Here is a 23,685-nt window from a genome sequence, read left to right on the forward strand (position 1 = left end):
CATTTTGTTTGGTAGAGAGCAGAGATTTGCCAGATGGATGCCAGGCAATGGCGTTGGAAATCTGCGTTTTTTGAGTTTCACAAGCGCCCAGCTCTCTTTCCCCGTCTTCGCGTCCTTGAGCGCGTGATCAGCGCAGCTGCTCCACCGACGAAAATGTTCAGCAAAACATCAGAATAGTCGAAAACCGGTAATATATGTGTGGTGCCGAATGTCCAGCAATTCGTCCCTGGTGAAACTGATTGCAGGAATATAACTAAAGAAAGGACAAACTAACAAAAACAACTGCAGAGCATGTCACAGAGGCAGCCATCCTGTATCGGCGCCAGTGATCATAACATTGTACTGCCTATTGTAATATACCTACACATACAATTGTCAATTTGTATATTGTTATTCCTTACCTACTTATTTGTTTTGTTTTTTTATTCTTTTATTATGTGTTTTTTGTTCTGTCGCTGTCATTCTGTTGCACTGCGGAAGCTTCTGTCAGGAAAACAAATTCCTTGTATGTGTAAACATACCTGGCAATAAAGCTCATTCTGATTCTGATTCATTCAGTAAAAAAAAAAAAATATATATATATGTGTGTGTGTTTGTGTGTGTGTGTGTGTGTGTGTGTGAGTGACCCTTATGCTTCTTTTGTGGTCCAGATTCACATATCTGGTATCAGTTCCACTCTGCTACTGTTATTAGGCCAGTGCCTCACAGGTAGTTAACTCAAATTTTATATGATATGATATACAGTTATCATATTTACAAAACCCTTGACTTGAGTGCGTATGAGTGCTGTATTTATAAATAAATAAGTAATTAAATGAATGAATGAATAAATAAATAAATAAATAAATAAATAAATAAATAAATAAATAAAATATTTTTTTTCAGAAAGAATGCATTAAATTAGTAGATTATAGGGATATGCCGGTATAAAATTTTCCTGTTGCAATTAATTTCACGGTACTGAAATTTAGTTTCAAAAAGTGGTCATAATACAGTATAACACGTTAAATAACTTTTTTCTTAAAACATAAATAACTGAACATTTAAATACAATAAAGCAATAGAGAAAAATAAATAAAGTTAAAAGTTTTACACAGATTAAAGTGCAAAAGAATTATAAGACCAGTAGGTATCACTTTACAATAAGACCTCATTAGTTAACCTTAGTTAATGCATTAACATTCACAATGAGCAATAGTTACATTTGCTACAGAAGTTATTAATCTTTGTTAAAAAAAAAATACAAGTCTCAGTTCATGTTCGCTCATTAAATAACACAGTTGCAACTTTTGATTTTAACAACGTGTTATTAAATATTGGAATACCTAAGATTAATGAATGTTTAGAAAAATTTTTCATTGGCAGTTTATGTTAACTAATGAATTAACTAATGTTAACTAATGAAGCCCTAATGTAAAGTGTGAATGAACAATAAAGAATCAAAACACTTTCAAACAATATATAGGGCATGTTGTGGTCCAGATAAAAATGAAAAAAAAAAAAAAAAATTTGGAAATAAATAGCCTATTAAGTCTAAATATTTAAGTATTTGGCGCTGTGATGAACACCATAGCAAATACACAAATCTGAATGGCTATTTAAAATTATTTAAATATGTTTTAGAAAATAGGGCAGCTGCTTTATTTATGGGGTTTCCAGGGTACCGGCTGCATTTTCTGCAGTTTAGCGCCATCTGCTGTCAGAGAGTGAATGTGCTTTCATTCAGCTTGTCTCTCACGTGTTCCCCCATGTGCTTCTCATCCTTGCTTGTTTACATCAGAGCACAGGAGTCTTTCAAACAGCATACAGTGGTGTTGTGCATTTTGACCAGTTGATGGGAATAGTATTCTTAAAATACATTCCAAATTCTGAATAATTTGTAATATATAATTATTCATGGTATTTAGAAGTGCCCACGATAACAATATTGTGCATATTCATTACCGTGATATACCGTATTACTGAATACCGTCACATGTCTAGTAGATTACTGTATATATACTTATATACTTGTATATAGATATAGATACTGTATACACCCCCACCCCCCACACACCAATGCATTTGTATTAAAGCAAATTAAGTGTATAAGAATTAACTTGTATGTCAATTATTCCAAGCTATATTAATATAGTTAATTACAGTATCTCTTATTTCACTGTAAGACAAAGAAATCTGTGCTTGATGTGTGTGTGTTGTCCCTCTTTTTTTTCTTTTCATTTTGTGAGAAACAGTGTGTCTGGGATGACAATGACTACTGAACCACAACAACTCCCAAAATGTCCAATAAACACAACTTCTGTTATGTAATGGGCAAACACAGGATGGCTTCATTAAAGAGCTGTTGTTGCCCTCCTGAGCCCCCGTCTGCTGTCTCGTGCTCCAAACGAACGGCACTAATACTCACGGCAATGTTCCCCCTCATCGTCCCCTTGTGGACAGTCAGGGTTGAAGTCACACAGCTGGCTCACATTGATCTCCCGGCCCCCTCTGCAGTGATAGCGGCCCCGGAGAGTGACATTTTGAGAGGTTCCTGGGCGGAGAAAGACAAGAGGGAATCAGAGACAGTTATTACAGAGACAGTTCCCCTGAAGGAGCCAAGGTTTAAATCCCTCAAGGGCACAACGGTGATAAAACAGAATTTCAATCCCAGTAACTCTCTGATTCCAGGGTCACCCTTGCTTAAGATGTAACATTTGTGCAAGCAGCCCTGATCATTAACCATTAGCCCACCTTTACCTCATTTTTCTCATACATCTTCTTTTACGACCGCACATTAGATTTAACAGGTTACTCCAAAAAGGTTTACTTTATGTCTTTCTGATAGACTTTCCACCAAGAAAGTAAATCAGAGCGTTACATTAAAAGCTTCTGTGCAAACAAACACAAAGACATCAAGTAAATTCAGCACTTTGTGAAACTAAATGAGGCAGAAAGAAGACATAAAAGAGGCAAAGCTCCTCAGTAGTCACTTGTTTTTTATGGCTTCAATGACAGGAAAGGATACAGACAATGGATATCAACAAATGAAAAAACAAAGAGCCCTTTCCTGTCCAATAAAGATACAACAGGCACTCCAAAAACTGTGTTAATGTAATGAGAACTCAAGCACAGCTCTAAAGAGATGACTAGGATAACATTTTAACATAAACATATACAACTTCTGTCCTTTTGTGGGACGAGATATGGATTATTTTACTATGGCGCAATATATATATTTTCTTTTTGCATATGGAGCGCTAGCTTAACACGCTTCAGAATATGTAGGACGGAACAATGGCCCTGATAAGTAGCGTGGTGACTGGATTTATGTGAGTTGAATCTGATAGCATCACAGCGAACACAGCGAGATGTAACCGCGGTTTGCATATCTATGCAAATGGAAGACAGTCACAGAGCTGTACAAGCGGACTGGCTCACCAGGGGTTCATCATACTGCTGACAATGATAAAGAGAGTGATTGTACAGAAAGAAAACTGAGAAAAAAAAAAAAAAAAAACAGACACTACAGAGGCATAACACCCTTGATCTGGGTGATGACAGATTTTGTTGGGAAGACACATTACAAGAGATGTTCACCTGAGATAATACTGCTTCGTCCAGTAGAAATTAAGACAAGCATATAGCTCAATGTCCAACACTGGGCTAGGATTTCCAAAATGTTAGCAGTCTATTCCAAAAAGGAATAGATTTGAAATTGTTAAGGGAAGTCAATTATAAGAGTTGGTATTAATTTTATTGGGCAAATGTGTGCTGGCTAATGCTAGTTCCAGTATCACAGACATTAAAAGACCAAAGTTCTGGAACTCTTGCTAGTACGTCAAAGTATGATTGCAGAGATATATTAATGTTGGTTTTATTTCCTCTTTTTCTGGTTCATTTACCCTTAATGTAGACCCTGTCCTGGTAATATTTATGGATTTGAGGAGTTGATTACATCGATTGCAACCAGTTTTTATACCACATAAAAAAAAAAAATAAAAAAAAAAAAAAAAAAAAAATAAAATAAAATAAAATAAAATAAAATAAAAAATAACAATGAATGAATGGTAAGAAAGCGTTTAGATACAGTGCACTCCACTAATATTTGCATCCTTGGTAAATATGAGCAAAGACGGCTGTGAAAATAAATCTGCATTGTTTATCCTTTTGTTCTTTCATTAACAATACAAACAGTTGTATTTGCCTAGTAAGACATGTTCCTGGATCAGCATCTTTTGATGATCCTGGATCAACATTATTGCCCAATCCCTACCCCTAAACCTAACCAACCCATAATATTTATTCCTAAAATCAGTGGGAGCTGATTAACAAGGGTGTAGAACAGGGGTGTCAAACTCAATTCCTGCAGGGCTGGAGCCCTACATAGTTTAGATTCAACCCTAATTAAACACACCTGATTCAACTAATTAAGTCTTTCAGGCTTATTTGAAAGCTACATGGTATGTGTGTTGAAGCAAGGTTGGAACAAAACTCTGCTGGGCCCCGGGCCTCCAGGAACTGAGTTTGACACCCCTGGTGTAGAAGCACCTAACCCTGATTGTAAGCCTAAAACAGACATTTCCTGAAAAGTTACATCTATTCTGATTGGTTGATTGGAATGTTGTTCCAGGGTCAACAAGGATGTTGATCCAGAAACATGTTGTACTTGGTGAAATCCCGCTCGCCCAACCCATTATTGTCACGATAACTGTTTTGCATAAACACACACGAAAATGAAGGGTAACAGTCTTTAATAAATCCACATAAGGTTATCCACACAAGGAGGGCTGGAAACACACGTATACATCAACGAGACCCGACAAACCAAAACTGAACAGATAGGAACTTAAATACACAGGCAAATAAGGAGAATTAACAAGACACAGAATCTAGGTCAAACAACGAAAACAATTCGGGAGAACAGAGAAACAGAAATCACAGCAACAGGGTCCATGTGGTGTGACAATTTTAAGATTTCTAACAGAGACAGGTTTAGATTTATAATCAGTTGCTATTTGATAGAATCCATGAGGCCCTGCATCTGAACAAGATGTCTAGGACTTCCAGCAGAAAAAAAAAAGAAGAAAAAAAAAACGGCCTACAACATTAAAGAGCCAACAGTATATTTAACCGTGGACATGGGATACTTTTTATCCTTATTAGTACTAAACCCATCTGGTGGGTTTGCTGCCAAAAAGCTCTTTTTTTTTTTTAGTTTCATCTGACTATGGAAGCCAGTGCCATTTGAAGTTCCCATCATGTCTGACAACTGAATAAGCTGGAGTTTGTTTTTGGATGAACGAGGAGAATTGTTCTTGAAACCCTCCAGAAGGCTTTCTGACCCCAAGATTCAACTAATCTCTTCAATTCTCCAGTGGTGATTCTAGGAGACTCTTTGGACACTCAAATTCTCCTTTTCACCATGTATTAGGACGATATAGACACATGTCCAGGCAGATTTTTAACATCTTTACTTGATTGGAACCTCCTAATTATTGCCCTGATGGTGAAAACTGGGATTTCTAATGCTTTAATTCCCCAGTGCTTCCAAAGCCATTTTCTGTTTTGTGAAGTTCAACAAACTTGCTCTGCAGATCAGAACTATATTCTTTAGTTTTACTTCTTGTGATGGATGATTAAGGGAATTTGGCCTTTGTATTCCTCATATTTATAATCCTGTGGAACAGAAAGTCATGGCTGGACAATTTCATGCTCCTAGTCACCCTGGTGTGCTAAAAAATGTAAATATGAATGGGAATATACTTCAATGATATTTTACTCATAAGAATTTCTACTGTAGGTGTGCCAATTATTGTGGGCAACGTGCTTAGGAGAAGAAAAAAACAAAAAAAACTTTATTTCATGAAATTTCCTCACTTCAGTGAAAGGTTAGAATACTTGTATTTTTTTTTTGAATGAAAGATAAAAAAAAGATACAGATTTATTTTCACAGCCACCTTTGCTAATTTTTACCAAGGGTGCCAAAATTAGTGGATTTAATTACTGAATGTAATGTTTTTTTCACACTTGTCAAATGTTATTTATAATTAAAATGAAAATATGCTATAGTTTAAATTTATATGCAATTTGTTAAACTTAAGACTGTACTCTTTTAAAGTACACTTATGTGGCCTGTTATTTCATTAATATTATATTATCTGCAAGTACATTTTTTAAATATGCTTTGAAGTACACTACAAGTGCATATCCAAAACAATTAAGTGCCATTACTCTACAAATGCAATATTTTTACACAAATTAGATTATGTTTTCCCACCTTTTTCATTACACTATTCAGTACTGCACTAGATTAACTTACATTAACACCTGCAAAACCAAACCAGGCAATGGGCCTAGGTAAAGCTAAACACTGTAATACAGGGAACTTGGTTGAAATTTTTATAACTGTTCACAGAATTCATATTGATCAGCAACTGAATGGGTGTTTGGGTGAATGGATGTATCAACCTTGGTGTCTATGGTAGTTGTGGCCCTGAATCATAATTCCTAGTAAAAGAGATGCTGAGTGAACATTGTGCTTAGACAGGATGAGAGATTTTTTTTTTTTTTTTTTTTTTATACAGGAGGTGTGTTTTTTTTAAGAGTCCATTTACTCTCTTTCAGTCTAGGGATGGATTCTTTTCTACAACCCATCTAACCTTTCATTTGTCTCTTAGTACTACATCAAATTGTGACTTGCAACTGCAGACACATTTACATGCGTTGAGCGAGAACCATCGGTTCATGGAAATGGCATAGTAATTAATAGCCCTGCTTCACATCTCTGCATGGCAGCTTTGCTAAAGAAAAAAAAATGCTAATAGTCTTTTTACGCTCTGTGTGTATGGCAAGTAAAGAAAAAGAGGAGAAACAAAAGTCGGGGAGGTGTTAATACACCAATCTGCTCTGATGCAGCTAGGCTTTGTGATGGAAGAACAAAGATGTGATGGATATGTCGGACTAGCGTCGGTGTGCGAGTACTAAAATGATTTAATTATTGTTCGGCAGACATTTGACAGCCAGCCGTAACAGTGAGTCATACCACTAGCGGGCAAACATTCATATCAGTGAGAGACTGAAAGCTAAGCTAAGATAAAAGATGCTCAATCTGTCACTGAACATGGGGAAAAAGCTTAATGACCATCATGAAGGTTCACAGGCTCTGCGGCACAAATGCTAACCCTTGTAAACACTGCATGGAAAATGTGCTGAAACATGAGTCACCAAGAATCAGGCGCTGAAATATTGTTTTCAGTAAGATCCTTCAAGGTTCAGTCACACATTTCATGCACACCTAATGAGTGAGTAAATGTTTGCTTTCGTATTCATTAATAAAGATGTAATATCTTGCCGCATGCTGTGAGTCCTGAGAACATTAAAAGGCTGTTTCCTTCCAAAAGCTTCAGATTAACTGGGTTATACTTCTAGAAGAATTCTGGAGAGGCTTTAAACTTTTTTTTTTTTTTTAAATATATACGTAGGTAAATAATGCTTTTGATTATGTATGCACTATTGCACTATTATTACTGGTTACTTACTATTATTAAATGAATTATTATTTGAATTATTTAAATATCATACTTATTGTTTACAAATTACTATTTGTGAAACATGAATCTGATTATTTGACTATATAAAACAATAAATATTTACATAAATGCACACATATAAACACACACACGCACACAGTAATTTATATTCATAATATAAGTTTCCTGCATTATTATTATTTATTCATTAATTTTATTTATATGTTTATTTATTTACCCTTTCACTGAATATCTGGTCTCACTCTGAAATATCTCACATCACGGGAATAAACTTGGGATTTCTATGCATTTTACATTAACTTTTTTTTATTTTATCAACATATTTATTGCTTATAAGTACAATTAACATACTTAATTTATTCAAAACCCAGAGCTGCAGTTATATCAACAGGAAATATTTGAACTCAGTTTTATACTTTCTCTCAAACAACAAGACTGATTACCAACAGAATGAGAATTTAATGACTTCTTCAGAAACACATTGCCTATGAAGGTCACAGCAAGACAGCTGGAAACTCGGTTTCAGACTCCATTTTCTCTATCTTTGTTGTGTCACAAGAAGTAGGCCACACAGCATGCTAAGTTCATACATTTTTTAAAATGGCTCAACATAAAATGAAAATGCAAAACAAGCAACAAGAGGCCTAGTTCATCTAGCACATCTATATCACAACAGATAGATTTTTAAAGGCTTAGTAGATAGTTAGCCAATGATATAACAGTTTGTATTGTGCATCAGAGCAGGTAATTCATGCACCAGCCACTGAAATGAATTATTCAAAATCTTTCTTTCAGTAACTTTGGCCTTGATTAAATATGAAAGTTTGTCATTCAACAAAGAGATAAGACATTGATATGAAGGTGATAGGGACCATAGGGTAAACATATTAAATGAAGGGTACACTGTGTGGAGTGATTATGAGGTCTGTGTGTATCTTCGTTATATCACAACATCACAGCCATTACACACTCTAGACAGATACAACTAAGCCAGTCTGAAATATGAAGACAGTTAGTACTCTGACTCATACAGGACGAGCTGTGCTTTTCTCAATAGCATTAAGCGAAAAAAAAAAGAGTCTCAAAAAAGAGCAGAGACTTTCTTCGTCCTGATTCTGAGAATCTGCCTAATGGGACCAGACAACAGAAGCAAATTAAGACTCTCTGCAATTTCTTTGCACATTTCTGACATCCTCACATTGCTTAAAGATTCTGATAATACAATGCTGCAAAGTGGTATATGTTGATGGTTAGAGTCTGGTGTAATAAAAGAAGTTGATAATAAATCTGATATTGGACTAGACAATACAGACCAGGCTTAAAATTCATTGACCTGTTTGTCTTCCTGATAATCTCATCATGATTATTTCCATTCATACCCGCATTTTCCTATCCGTTCCATCACGTATCAGTTCACTCCTTCCTTCCTCTGACCTTTTAATTTTCTCCATACCTTTTTTAACATCTATTTCCCCTTCCTTGTGTTGAGCCTTATAGGAACATTCCTGTTATAAACCAACTTCTACAATGCAGATCTGACAGTTTTTTTAAAAATTATTTCAGGTGTTGATTCCTGATTTGTGCTGATTTGTGAAATGAATGATTAATTTTCTAAATCAATCACAAGAACTAAGACTAATCTGTCCCGACCAACTCATTTACGCCTACTTAATCAGGCTGCAATAGATCTGATTAAGCAAACTGCAAGTCACTACTTTTGGACATATCAAAAGTATTAAAAGTTCAGGAAAATCATGTTCTCCTCATCCTGCCAATCACAGTAGAAGGGTTTATTAACTGCACATTTATTTCTCCTGATTTCTGTTATGTATTAAAAATCATATTACCTTCATTAATTAAGTAGTCCAAGGGGAATTTAGCTCTTAAGTCTCATGCCTGAGCCCTTGATCATGCACAGAAAGTCAGTCTGTTTACCCTCATCTCACCGAATTATATGAACTAATTATATGAAAATGTGGACTTCACTTTCAGTGTTCCTATCAAAGAATCAGTCATCAGCCGTGAACATGAGATTTCCACACAGGCCTCCAGGAATGATTGAGAAAGTTAGGTTAGCGCACCTTATGTTAGTTGGGGCAAACCAAGCCAATGTGTTTGATCTACAGGGAAAGGCGTAAAGTTAATGCCCTTGAATTACACCACAGGACAACAGACGAAATGGGGGGCATCTATTTAGGAGCTCAATTAACTGTTCAGACCCACACTCGATTGGCTGAGGTAAGACCTTGGCATCATTTGTCTTTGTCAGATTATTCCACAACGCCTGAGGGGCTAAAGTATGCAATGAAAAAACTGGTTCATTTTCTTTGACTATTTTTTGGGGACGTTTTGGGGCTGCTGCATTAGAGGAGGAGACAGATCAAAGAGGACAAGCCAGTGAGGAAGACAAAGTGAGCTGATACACCAAAGCTCTTATTGCTAAAAGACGGTATGTGTTCCTGCAAGACAAAAATAAAAGCCAGAGCACGTATGTTAGAACTGCCACCCCTTGCTCACAGTGTATCTGCTTGTTTACTGACCTCTACATGTTTGCAGCTGTGTAGTTCTTAAGGCCAGAAACACTCTACGCCAATGTTTCCCAACACTTTTCTTGGAGGGACCCCAAGGCTACACATTTTTGAACGCTTGCTAATCAAACACATCTAAAAAAAAAAAAAAAAAAAAAAACTCATCAGCTCACTAGTAGAGATTCCAAGACCTTAAAAATGGGTCAAATAAATGCAACATTTAAAATGTGTACTGTTAAGCTGCCTCCAAAAACAGGGCTGGGAAACACTGCTCTGTGCGAGCATGTACATTCAGACACAAATGCTTGGCCGATACATGCAAGTTTGAGATTACATTGTACATTCTTGCATTCATGTTGCAATTTCAAACCTCAGTTGTCCAAATATCCAGATTAGTTAACTATTATTAAGTTGACTGTGTAGCTTTGACTAACTTGCTGAGCAAGATTTGCTTCAAACTTTTGTTCATCAGTGAGAGTAATTGACCTGAAAGTAAACTTAAAATGCTGATAATGCACTGCGTATTTGCATTATGAATTCTTACATACTTTGAAAAAAAAAACACAGACCATATCAGTCTTATTCATGAACAAAGCATTCAGACTAGTTTTGGGAACTGGATCAACTGATTAATTGAAACATTCAGAAACAAATGACTGATTCATTGGAGACTGTTATCTCTCTAAGGAAAGCCAAAAAAAGATGTTCACCATTTTTTGTAATTTCTGGAGGAGCCCCAACACTGTTCACACCCATTTCAAGTCTGTGAACCTCTACTAATGAGCAGGTAACCTGAATCAGGTGTGTTTGATTAATGTGCAGTGATGGGAGTCCTCCAGGAATGTGGTTGAGAACCACTGCTCTACAGGTATGATGTAAAGGACATGATTTTAAATCAGTCCTGGTCCTGAAGGGCCAATTTCCTGCAGAGTTTAGCTCCAACCGGACCCAACACACTTGCCTGGAAGTTTCTAGTAATACTGAAGACCTTGGCTGCATCTGAAAACTGAAAAAATGCTGCCTTCGGAGGACGCATTCCAAGGTAGGAAGGCATCAAAGCACGTCCGAATTCAATGTTAGCTTCAGTTCCTGTCTCCTGAGATGCCTTCATCTGGCCGATTTTTGAAGGCAACATAGATGTATCCTCCGCTGCCTTTGATATCCCACAATCCTGTGCGTTCCATTCCGTGACAGTTAAGCCAAAAAATAAAGATGGCATCTGAAAGTTGCAGTTGGTGGTCAGTTTGTGTGTGAATGTGTTTTTGATCAACGTTTTCCACTTTTTATGTCATTTCCAGTGAGAAATTAATATTGCAGTAATTAAATATCCACTTAGTTATCACCAAAGCTCTCTATATTTTGCTGTAGATCATTAAACCATTACTCTGCCTCAGATGCCTGTCCAAAATCAGTTTCATGAGGTACATTCGTGCAAAAACGCTGCCTGCAAAGTCATTGCCTGATACAGCAGCGAGGCAGCAAGTCATCTGCCTAAGTTTTCGGATGCAGCACTTGATTAGTTGGTGAAGTGTGGTTAATTAGGACTGAGTGAAACTCTGTAGGATAGTGGCCCTCCAGGCCCAGAACTCCAAATCTAAAGACATCATGTCTACTACAGACAACATTGGTGACTATGCAACTGGTGAGTCTTCTAACAACTTTTACCTCAGAATAATTAGCTAGGAAGCTAAAACATTATTTTTTTTCTTTTATTGTCAAAACTCTAAAGTTTATCGGGGATGTTGCCTGGCAGGTATTGAATGTGTCACGGCTACTTCTTTGTATGTGAAGTTTAACTCCATCTTATTATTATTATTATTATTATTATTATTATTATTATTATTATTATTTATTTATTTATTTATTTATTTATTTATTTATTTATTTATTTATTTATTTAATTAAATCATGTTACCCTACCTTTTCAATGTTTTTATAACTCCCCTTTGCAGACATCTGTTTCTTTCTTTTTTTCCTTGCTATGTAGCCCTGGACATCTGAAAACTAGGTCTTTTTTTTTTTTTTTTTTTTTTTTTTTTTTGTGGAGGCATGGTTGACAAGTAACAAACAATGGCAAACCCTGAGGCTATACTATCACAGGATATAGAAAGTCTCACATGGCAGTCCCATGTTTGAGATCAGGTCAAGAAAGGCCATGAAGAAGGTATCACAAAGGCCAGTGTCTTTATATCAAAGGATGCCTGAGAGAGATGGGAGGCAAGTCTGTCTGCTTCATTACACCTTGGAGGCATAAAGCCACTTTGATTCCATGGTGGCCTCGTTCCTTGATGCTACCCTAGTGCTTGGCAAAGCTGGACAGTCACATTACAGCTCAAACTGCTGCCTTTCAAAGATGATGGAGAAAGAGGCTCCAGAGATTAGAGCAAACAGGCTTGGAGACTTCAGAGATGGCTGGGAGAGTAGATTTTTGACATTCTCTGGCAGTGTGGTTACTGTTTGTATGAAGCTATTGATAAGAAGTCCTGATTTTAGAAGAACAGTCAGATACAACTTTAAAAGAAAGAGTTCATTCAATAATGACAATACTGTCATTCCAAACCATATGATTTTCTTTTTTTGTAAAAAGGAGAATTTTTGATTAATGTATGTCCATTTTTGTTTTTGTTTTTTTTCCATGTAACTACAAATAAAGGCTATTGGAGCTTTCAAGCTTCAAAAAGAATACAGAGGCACCATTAAAGTAACTAATGTCTTGTTTGCTATATTATATGTTGGCCTTTTTCTTCAGAACTGATCAAATTGTTTTGTGTGATCAACATAGTGAGCTGAACCAAATGAACTGAAAAAAAAGGCAGGCTTATTTGCTTGAAAAGAGTAGACAGAATATTCTTAAAAAAAAAAAAAAAATCAAATCAGATAAAAAAAATACAAAAAATCATACAGTAAAATTATGTGAGGGTGTAAATGTTGCTCTCTATAGCAACTAAAAATGATCTTTTTTTTGCTCTGACAACCAATCTATGTAGCAGACATACGCCCTAACATTTTCTTTTCATTTCAAGTTATTTCACAAGTCGAAATGAAACAAGTTCCTTAAAACATCAAGTCTGATAACTTTAATCATTTTATGATGTACTATCTTTCTATCAAAGGAAATATATGTAAGTGCCACCTACACAGCCTGACCTTTCTCTTGGGAAAACACGAAACGCAGGTCCTCTGGAAATCTCTAATGCATGTTAGCTCAGAAACGATCTGCTCTGTCTACGGCAGACATTCTAAATGTCTCTATGAAGAACCTGGGGCAAAATAGGTTAATAAATGCACACTCTTACAGAAGAGTAAAGTGAGAGGGATCAAAGACCTGTATGGATATCTTTATTGACTGCTGAATGGAGTTGATTATTTTACAATTTTATTAAAAAAAAAAAAAAAATCTTACTAAACAACTGTATTTTGGTAACAAATTAACAACATGGAAATTACAGTGACACAGAATTTATAATGATGGATGACACATGGTTGTGATGTTAATCTTAAGTAGCCATTTCAACTTAACTGCAGTGTTGTATAATGCAGCAGATCACATCAGCTTCATTCTTTGCACACTCATTGGTAGTTGTCTCATTGCATTGCTTCTCATTTGCATAAAGTTTAATTCTACTCAACTCGTTTGCATTACAAACTCGCTGATGGGCCTCAAATTGCCAACTTTCATTGAAAATGAATGATTTCCACTCACTTTGTCACTGCAAATTTTTGTCACTGTGAACGACCCTACGAGTCATGATTTAAATTACCAATTTACCGACAATCTGAAGACCCTCATGGCCTGTAGTTAGTTTGTGAAATTGCACATAATTTTTTCTTTTCAGACATTTCTTTACTGTTTATGCTCAGTACCTAAAGCAAAGCTCAGTCCAAAATGCTACTGCTGATTTATACAAACAGTTAGGCCAGACCAGTGGGCTAAACATTTATTACTGTGACATTTTAATGGCTGGTAAATGAAAGGAAAATATCACAAATACTTTCCTGGCTTTTTCAATTTGATTTGTGCACAACAATTGATCTCGCATTGGTCTTTAAGGCAAAACAGCAGTCTGCCTGAAAATAAAATCATGTTTGCAAGATACCGGGCTGCTGCAATGATGCTTGACAGCAAGAACATTGTGTGGTTGTATAGTTGGTAACGTTCTGCAGCCAAAGTGTTTGTTCCATTTTGTTGAGTTATGACTGTGAAGTTATCCCTTCTCATTAACTTTGGATGGGCAGAAACAAACAAACAAACAAAAACAACAACAACAACATAAAAAAGTTTAAACTGTTTTTTTTTTTTCATCCCAAACCCCCTGAAGCGGCATCTTTTTTTTTTTCTATATCTGTCAGATCTGCCAATATCAGATGACAACTGAGACCATTTACCAGCCATACTATTTGTTATCACCCGTTAAACAGTTTTTATTTAATTTTTATTTATTTTCTGTTAGCTTTGCTTTATTTGGTATGTGATGGGAACATTTTCCACTGAGGTAAAGGTGATGAAAGTTGCATCTGAAAGAATCAGAAGAGGTGAGCTGTGTGTTTGTGTGAACACATGTTGATGCCCAAACACTTCCCTCATTATTAGATGATGTTACTTTAGTAGAGCTCTTTGTTGTCTTTGAGTCACTCGTGTCACTTACAACCAGCTAACAGCAAATGCCAGACTATTGCCCTTGCCGTGTCTTATGAAATTCTGCAGCTCCTAATAAATTTAACAGTCAATTGGCCGCTATCCCCATTATATTCACTCTCCAAAGCCAAATTTGACTAATATTTGTTACTTGGCAAGTGTTCATTTTGGATCCAGGTCATAAGTGTTAATGTTCATACATGCAGCAGAAAGTTGTTGAAGGAGGGAATACACAGTAGTCACAGCAATATATTTGAACCTGATTATACCGTTGTTGTTCTCGTTGATCTGATTGTTTCTACTGTTCTCATTTGTAAGTCGCTTTGGATAGAAAACAACAAAAACACAAACACAAATATCTAAATTTAATCCAACAAACAATCAATCAATCAATCAATCAATCAATCAATCAATCAATCAATCACATGAGAAAACAACTGCAGCTCTAAGTCAATTACTAAGGCTATAGGCAAGTGAGTATTTATTTATTTATTCATTTATTATCTATCAAATTATTGTTCAGGGCTGGAACTAAACTCTGCAGGACATCGCCTCTCTAGGACTGAACTTGCCTACACTCTTAAAAATAAAGGTTCTTTATTGACATCAGTGGTTCCACAAAAAACCTTCACCATCCATGGAAAATGTTCATTCCACAAAAGTTCATTTACAGTGGAAAGGGCTCTTTAGTTTTATCAAAAAAAAAAAAAGTTATTTTAAGAACTGTTCACTGGAAGGTTCTTTGGGAAACCAAACTAGTTCTTCTATGGCACAGCTTTTGAACTGTTATTTTTTAAGAGTGTACCCTTACCCTAAACTGTGGTTGTTTACTGACTCTTTCTGTATTCTTTGCTATATTTAGCTACAAAATTAGCCTAACTTTATTGCTGGTACCACATTGCCAGATTTTTGCCTCTGACAAGGCTGCATTATTTTTGACCCCTTTAAAAAATCTAATTTGGTTTATAGACCACTGCATTGAGACATGCAAGGAGGAAGGTAATAATTTCTAAACAGTAAACTTAAGTGTGAACTGAATGTAATGTTTTCAGACACTTAAAGGGATAGTTCAGCCAAAAATGAAAATTTGCTGTTAAACTCGGTGACACTTTAGAATACGGAACACATGTTCACTATTAATTCAGATTTCTCTCATCAAAAAACTAATAATTATGATTCTTAATAATATTAATTATTTCAAAAAATAAAGGTCTAAAAAATATTTTTGCACATAAAACATTAATATGTATAAGTACTTTCTTCACATAAGTGCTCTATATGTACTAATAAACAGCCAATATGCTAGTAATATGCATGCTAATAAACAACCAGGTAATAGAATAGGTCCTTAAAATAAAGTGTTACCATTTACTAATCCTCAGGTCATCCAAAATGTAGGTGGCTTGTATACTGTGGTAGAGCAGTAAAGAAGATTTTTACGTGAAACCTTTGTCTTTAGTGATTCATACACTGCAGGTTTGTGATTGCCGGTTTTCAGTGCATTCACTACTGTCTGGAGCGCAAACTTCCTCCATTGCATAATGACGTATGCATGGGCACATTCTCACAAATTGATGATACTGTTTGTTTACAGCAGGGAGTGAGGACTCGTGTATAGACCTTCACCAGCAGTACCAACATCTAAAGCTCACAACATAAAAGTTTCAGTGACTGAGAACTGAGAACCAAAAACTGAGAGAGATGGAGGAAGCAGAAGCAGTGGCATCCAGGATAAGCACAGGTAAGTACAATTTGACAAACAATAACACGTCCTCACTCTCTGTTGTAAACAAGCAGAGTCAGCTCAAGTGTGATTTTGGTCTTCTCTTTCAGTTCTTGGTCGGAGTATTCTGGTTTGAACAAACAGGGTTGTGTATAAAATTCCTCTTTTACATCAAAATCATCAGTAATTGTAACATTATGCTTTAAGATCAGACATTGGTACTGGTGGTGAAGGTCTGCACATGAGTCCTTACTCTCCATTGCAAACAATCAGCATCATCTTACATGAGTCATTCTGAGAACCACATGCCCATACATATAAATATATATATACAGTAGAAAGTAGAATATATATATATATATATATATATATATATATATCTATATATATATATATATATATATATATATACATAATTACACATTTATAATAATGAAGGTAAAAAACTTAAAAATGTAATAGAATTATAATCCAGTATTTCACATCAAAGTAAGTGTACTTCTTTAAAGCATGCCAAAAGATTATTAAAACATAAACTTTAAAGTAAAGCTCTTAATTCAACATTACTAGAGTGCACATTTTAAAAGTCTACTTAAGGTTGAACTTACATTCAATACAATTAAGTGCACTCATTTTTTTTCAGAAGGGATAATCTGATTCAGTCTGCTCTGGCATCTGATCTTGATCATCATCACTAATTATTGTCATCATCATCATCATCATCATCATCAGGACATCATCAGCACTAAACATACTGTTTTGATAGATCTAGATTTTCTTAATCAAATCAACAAATCGGTATGATTCTCTTTCAACATATCTTGACAAGCTATCCCTTGAGAAAGACTCAAGATTCCTCCCTTGAGCCCTTGAGCACACATCCCTAAGCATGCCATAGTCTGACTAGAGAAGCACTAAGCGTCATCCCCACTGGACTTTTCCTGGGATTCACATTCTCGCCTCTCGCCTGCTCACAGCACAGCTCATTTCACTCACTCAGTCTCGTGGGCCTGAATGATTGATGTTTGGGGGAAAGGCTTGGCACACCTCCATGGTCCATCCCAGGCTGTAAAGCAGCAAGCGTCATCATGTTAAACCCTGACAGCTGCACAGCTTAATGGGGAACGATACAGACCGGGGAACATGAGGCTGCTGGTCCAAGCCCCTATGGGTCCCAGTTGCTGCTATAAATGAATGAATGGATGCAGCCTGTTTTCTTGAATGGCCGATGACAAAATAAGCAAGCATTGAGGGAAATTGAGTTGTCTGTGCACATGTGCCCCCAGTATACTCAGAAATCAATATTCATGTTGTCATCATTTAGAATTTCACTTCCATGATTAAAAGAGGAACCACATGTTGGCGAGACAGAAATGACTAATAATCTGAGGCGTTTTGCCACTTTTTAAATTATTAATCCACTAAAATGAAACTACTGTAATAATACTCATTGCATTAGATATTTTAGGCAAATAGAACTAAATGGACAAGGAAAAAAAAAAAAAAAAAACAATATCAACATGTATAAAATCAGTATCAAACAAAAATTCACAACCCATCTGAATTCTGTGATCTGACTGATCTGATATATATATATATATATAATATATATATATATATATATCTATATATATATATATATTATATATATATATCTATATATATATATATATATATATATAATATATATATATTCTTTTTTTATTATTATAAATGGTAAAACTGATCTAATATGGTTTTGCTTGTTGCACCACATGACTGTAAAAAAATATATTTTTTTATAATAACAATTATAACATTTTAATGATATATTAAAATATTAACATCAATCATTAATAATCAGTGTTTTACTGTTAAAATAGTATTTATTTTTTCTAAGAAATCTTATAAAATATTGTTAAGCTAAAAGAGTAAGAGCCTTAGAATCATATAAACTTCTATTTCTACTTAATATTTGTTTCTATTTGTATTTGTTGATATATCTTTTTTTTTCTTTTTTATGTATCATGCTAACCAGAAGAGGTGTAATCATGTCACAGTATATAAATCACATTTTGTAATGCATTGCTGTCTTATAAGTAGTTTAATAATAATACTAATACTAATAATACTAATACTAATACTAATACTAATAATAATAATAATAATAATAAAAACACTTCAAGAGTTTTTTTTTTTTTTTTTTTTTTTTAATTGTTGTGTGGTGTATCCATCAAGAAAAAAAGTATTGTCTTATTCAGTACGCATCATATTTATCAATTAAACAAATAAACTTGCAGCAAAAGAAAAGAAAAGAAAAGAAAAGAAAAGAAAAGAAAAGAAAAGAAAAGAAAAGAAAAGAAAAGAAAAGAAAAGAAAAGAAAAGAAAAGAAAGATACATGACCAGTAATCTTTCTAACCTTTAAACTAAATTTGCTATTAACTGGCTTACTGCTCAGTGCATTCAAACAAGTTAATTAGAGAAGCATCTTATATAAGTGATCGTAAAATGAATCGATGCAGGGACACTTTCTCTGAACTCATCTGACGCACAGTGATAGATAATAGGAAATTGAACACCTTCACTTTGCACTCACAGTAAGGCACTGCAGTGGCCGTTCACTACGCTGTTCCACAAGAAAAAAGGGAGAGTATAACTCAAAGAATATAAATGGACCTCATCAAACCTCCGCAGAACTCAGCCTGCTAGACACCTTTTTATGATAGTGGTGTAATCAAAACCAGGTTTGCCGGATTTACCAGAAAAACAAAAAACCAAATAAATCAAAAAACAACAAACAGGGAGTGAGTTAACGTTTTATGATTGGATGATCTACACCTCCGCATTGTCTTGAGTCTGAGGTGATGGCAGTGCTCATTGTAGCTCTGCTGGGATAAGGTGACAGCTCTTTTGAACGCAAATAGTTTGTTGCCGAATGCTTGCACCATGAGTGGTGTGCATGCAACATAACCAAAAATATCTGTTTTCATTTCCAAATCAAGCATCACTATTACGTGCACATCCTTTGAACAAACAACAGCATAACATTTAGCCACATAATGTAACCCAGGAGAGATGCGTTGTTATTTTCTAGGTGACCAAACATCCAACAGGCTTACACTACCTTATGAGTTATTATTATTATTATTATTATTAGTAGTAGTAGTAGTATTAATATTTACAGATTGATATCTCATATTTGATATAGCTACAGCCTGTATTTGTTTTAGAATGTTATACTGAAGTTAAAATAAACTGCATTTGATTATAATCTTAATGGTTGATGATACAATTTACCACCGAGCACATTCAAACATGGTATATTAAGTTTATTTGAGATGGATGTTGATTGTAATCAGTGGCTATATTTCTTTCTTTATTTCAGGAAATAAAACATCTGTAGGTTTATCTGTGACTGCATATATTGCACACAGTAAACTACTTTGAAAAAAAATATATATATATGTATAAAATAAATAAATCCATCCATCCATCCACTCAAAACACTTTAGTGACTTAACTGAATTATTTTTTCTCAACAACCTACCACAACTTAATATTATGACAGTGAGTTTTGCAACCGCTCACATTCTCTTTAGAAAATATAAAAATCTGTTGGTCTTATATTGTCTTACGTTAGTTCCAAATAATTTAGTAAAGCTGATATGCCAAAAAACAAAGTTAAAACGGTCACGTTTAGAGCTCTTTTGATTACAGCAATTACTTCATTTCATTAAAGGAAAATTTCAAGCCTTATCAAGCACATCTCTCTTGCACACAAACACACACACAATCATCAGCTTTGCAAATCAGTACATCAAGTGAGCGCGTTTACGGGTGGCAGGTAATTCGAGCTCTAGTGGCAGGTGCTTCAGGAAGGCAAACCACGCTGTAAAGCATGTCAATCTATTATGGCAAGCGGGGGTGGATTAGAGCTAAAGAGAACCAGGCATTTAACAGCAAGAACAGAGGAACACGGCGTGCCTCAGGACGAGAACAGCCTGTCTAACGGAGTGACCCCCGGAGGGATTTGTTTGGGCAGACGCAAAAAACTGGGCTACTGAGCTACACAACCCTGAAACAATTAGAGATCTGTCTGCCTCTGAATTTGCATGACAAGCAGCGTTCTGTTCCCTGCGGTCAGACATGGGCAATTTCCCCGCCAGTTATTGAATCAGGAAGCACGGAGTAGAAAAAAGAGCAAACAAAAAAAAGGAGCAAGAGTAAAAATTCAAGTTGCTGCCGTTGATCTAAAAAGCATGAATGCTCTATAGTTAATGTTGTAGTTCAAATGAGGAAGTGGCACGAGGCAGTTGCTCTCCTTACATAGGTTGAGTGTTTGAAAAAAAAATAAAAAATAAATAAAAATGCATTCAGCACACTCATACAAAGATTTGAAGTGAGGCAAATGCATTGCTTCTAGGCACCAAACGCATATTATTATTATTATTTTTTTCTACTTTTGATCAAAAGGATTACAAAACTATCTACCAAAAAATACAAAAATAAAATAATAAATATGAATGTATAATGGAACTATTTTTGTACTTTGCCAATAATTCGAAAATCACAGACACATTTGCATTGCAATATTCTGCCCTGAAATCATTTGCAGTATTTTATGTTCAAAGTTTATGACTTTATGAGGTTTTACAGAAATTAAACAGACTGCAGTCTCATTTGATCACATAACATGTCACTCTTTAACAATAATTACTTGGTCAAGGACTAGTTATACACTATCCAACACTTTTTGGATGGTTTTTAATTGGGATGGTTTTTAATAAATTGCAATTTAAAAGAAATGTGTTCTAATTTAATAATTTATTTATTTATTTAATTTTTTTCTGTGATGGCAAAGATGAATTTTCAGCATCGTTTCTCCAGTCTTCAGTGTCCATGATCCTTCAGAAATCATACTAATATGCTGATCATAGTTTTCAAAAAAAAAACAAAAAAAACATTGAAAGTAAAAATAACATTTTCTTGAACACCAAATTGGCTTATTAGAATGGTTTCTTAAGAGTTATTCATGTGACGTTGAAGCCTAAAGTAATGGCTGCTGAAACTGGAGCTTTGCCATTACATGAATAAACTATATTTAAAATGCATTTTAGTAATATTTTACAATATTACGGGTTTTCTTGGGCCAATTCAAATTAATGCAGCCTTGGTGAGAATATATATAAGACTTCTTTCAAAAAACATAAAAAAGTGTATATGGCAGCAGAAAGCACTAAAGTAAAAACTGCAAAAAAGTTTTAGTTAAAAAGCATATACAACAAAATAAATCTTGAATCTAAAAGTAAGCATATTTTTGGCAATTGATTTTGGACTTTGGAATACAAATCAAAGCAAACCAGAAACTGAAACATTTTCAGACTGTGAAACACTCACGTATGGTGCAGTTGGTGGTGAAGCGGGGGTCATAGGTCGCTGTCTCCATGTCGCCGGGCTGGTTGTAGCTGGAAGAAATCCTGAAGGGCTTGCTCCGAGCCCCCAAGCTGAGGTGGACCACCGCCCAGCTGAAAAGGAGAGAGAGAACCAGCAGGATGAGCACCAGAACCAAGCACCAGGGCCGATGCAGTGCCCGCAGTGGGCTGTAGGAGGTTAGGGTGGCCCCTGGGAGACTATCCCCAGTTTGGCTCAGCTCAGTAGTCTCTGGAGATCTGACGGAGGGAGATGTCTGGCTGTCTGACACCAAACCAGCCCCCTCTGCCACTTTAGGGTCATCCTCTGCTGCCGTATCGCACATCCCCTACACTTCCAGATATCCACTCTGCTTGTGGAAGCTCTGTCGGTTGTAATGAGAGAGCAGGTATGTGTTTATGAGTGTACGGATGCTGTCTCCACTGGATGGTACCTGTGGAAGAATGCACGGATGTGCGGTTGCTCTGTGGGTTTGAACGTTTTTAACCAAACTACCTCTCATAAGGAAGTCAATGACCTAGCTAATTTTATTAAGCAAATTGCTTAGATTTCAATTTGCTAGTGGCTAGTGACCAATGACTTCAGTCTCCTCCCTCTCTCTCCTCCCTCTCCTGTGCTTTTCTTTCTCCCAGACCTGTAACCTGCCTGTTGTGTTGTTTCGCATCTCACTGCGGGATTTGCATCGACGTCTGATTCGCTTCAACAACAGAAGTTGAGATCCATGACTAAGTGGGTGGTGATCCTCTAAACAAACACTCAGACAGATAGCAATCATAGGGAATGAAGACAGGCAGCTCTCTGACAGAAATAAAGCACTCGGATACACTTGAGTAAAGATTATTGTTCCACATTTCAGTTTGCAACAATTTAGTGTTTGTATGACTGATTTCAGATTATTATTATCAATGTGAACTGCTTTTTTGAAATTTGAAACCTATTTTACTTCTGCAATGTGACATTTTAATGTGAAACAGGATAATTAACAAGAAGAAATACTGAACATGAGTTGTGCTATAAATAACACTTAAAAGTCCGACAGTGTTTAGTGTAGAGTGTCAAGAAAAAGTATGTGAACCCATCTGATCTTTATCAAAGTTACTGATTCTGATTAATGTCAAAATATGTTACTGATTCAAGAAAAAATAAATAAAATACTTTTTTACTGTCAACCATTGATGCAGATTTTAAGTAATTAATTTATTTATTTAGAAGAAAAAGTAAAACAAGAACAATGAACAGATTCAAAGCACTTAACAAATGACTGAATGGAAGATGACTAATGACAATTTTTTTTTTTTTTTTTTTAACAGGGGTAGACCATATCTGTAGAGTCTAGTCAGGCCTACAGGGAATATATATATATATATATATATATATATATATGAATATATATATATATATATATATATATATATATATCCCCAGGGTTGTCCTCCTGCTATAAAATGAAACCTCCGCCCATGTGTAAATGTGAAAAAATTGAGAGGAGAATTGAACTGGTCATGAGAAGCTCTGGTTTTCATCATTGCTAATGTTGTTTTGTAGATCTAGAATAATGCATATTAATGTGCACAAATGCGTAATATCTTATCATTAGGGTTGCATTTGGAAAATGATTTCAATGCTTTCAGCAGTCAACCATAAATTACTTACGAAAACTGAAAAACACACTTGCACACACACAGCTGACTTACTGTAACAAACTTTGTTCTGTTAGATATGTGCTTTTTATCTAATAAACTAGTCGTGAACTGCAAGGAACAATGTGTTGCACACGTCATTTGCATAATTTCAAATTCAGCACTATTTTTGGCTAAATTGCCTCCTCAGTATGGGCAGAAGGCATGGAGTCATAT

General features: G+C 35.4%; 1 protein-coding gene across 1 annotated transcript in view; it reads right to left on the reverse strand.

The window, feature by feature from the left end:
• alk (ALK receptor tyrosine kinase) overlaps positions 1–23,685 on the reverse strand; it is a 395,687-nt gene that overhangs the window by 54,439 nt on the left and 317,563 nt on the right. Inside the window, exons 5-6 of the mRNA XM_042742958.1 lie at positions 21,797–21,924; positions 2,408–2,533 (exon numbers count right to left, since the gene is read on the reverse strand). Of these exons, the coding sequence (XP_042598892.1) occupies positions 2,408–2,533; positions 21,797–21,924 (254 nt within the window). The remainder of the gene's footprint in view (positions 1–2,407; positions 2,534–21,796; positions 21,925–23,685) is intronic.

The sequence above is a fragment of the Cyprinus carpio genome, chromosome B17 (assembly GCF_018340385.1).
Source record: "Cyprinus carpio isolate SPL01 chromosome B17, ASM1834038v1, whole genome shotgun sequence".
Classification (NCBI taxonomy): domain Eukaryota; kingdom Metazoa; phylum Chordata; class Actinopteri; order Cypriniformes; family Cyprinidae; genus Cyprinus; species Cyprinus carpio.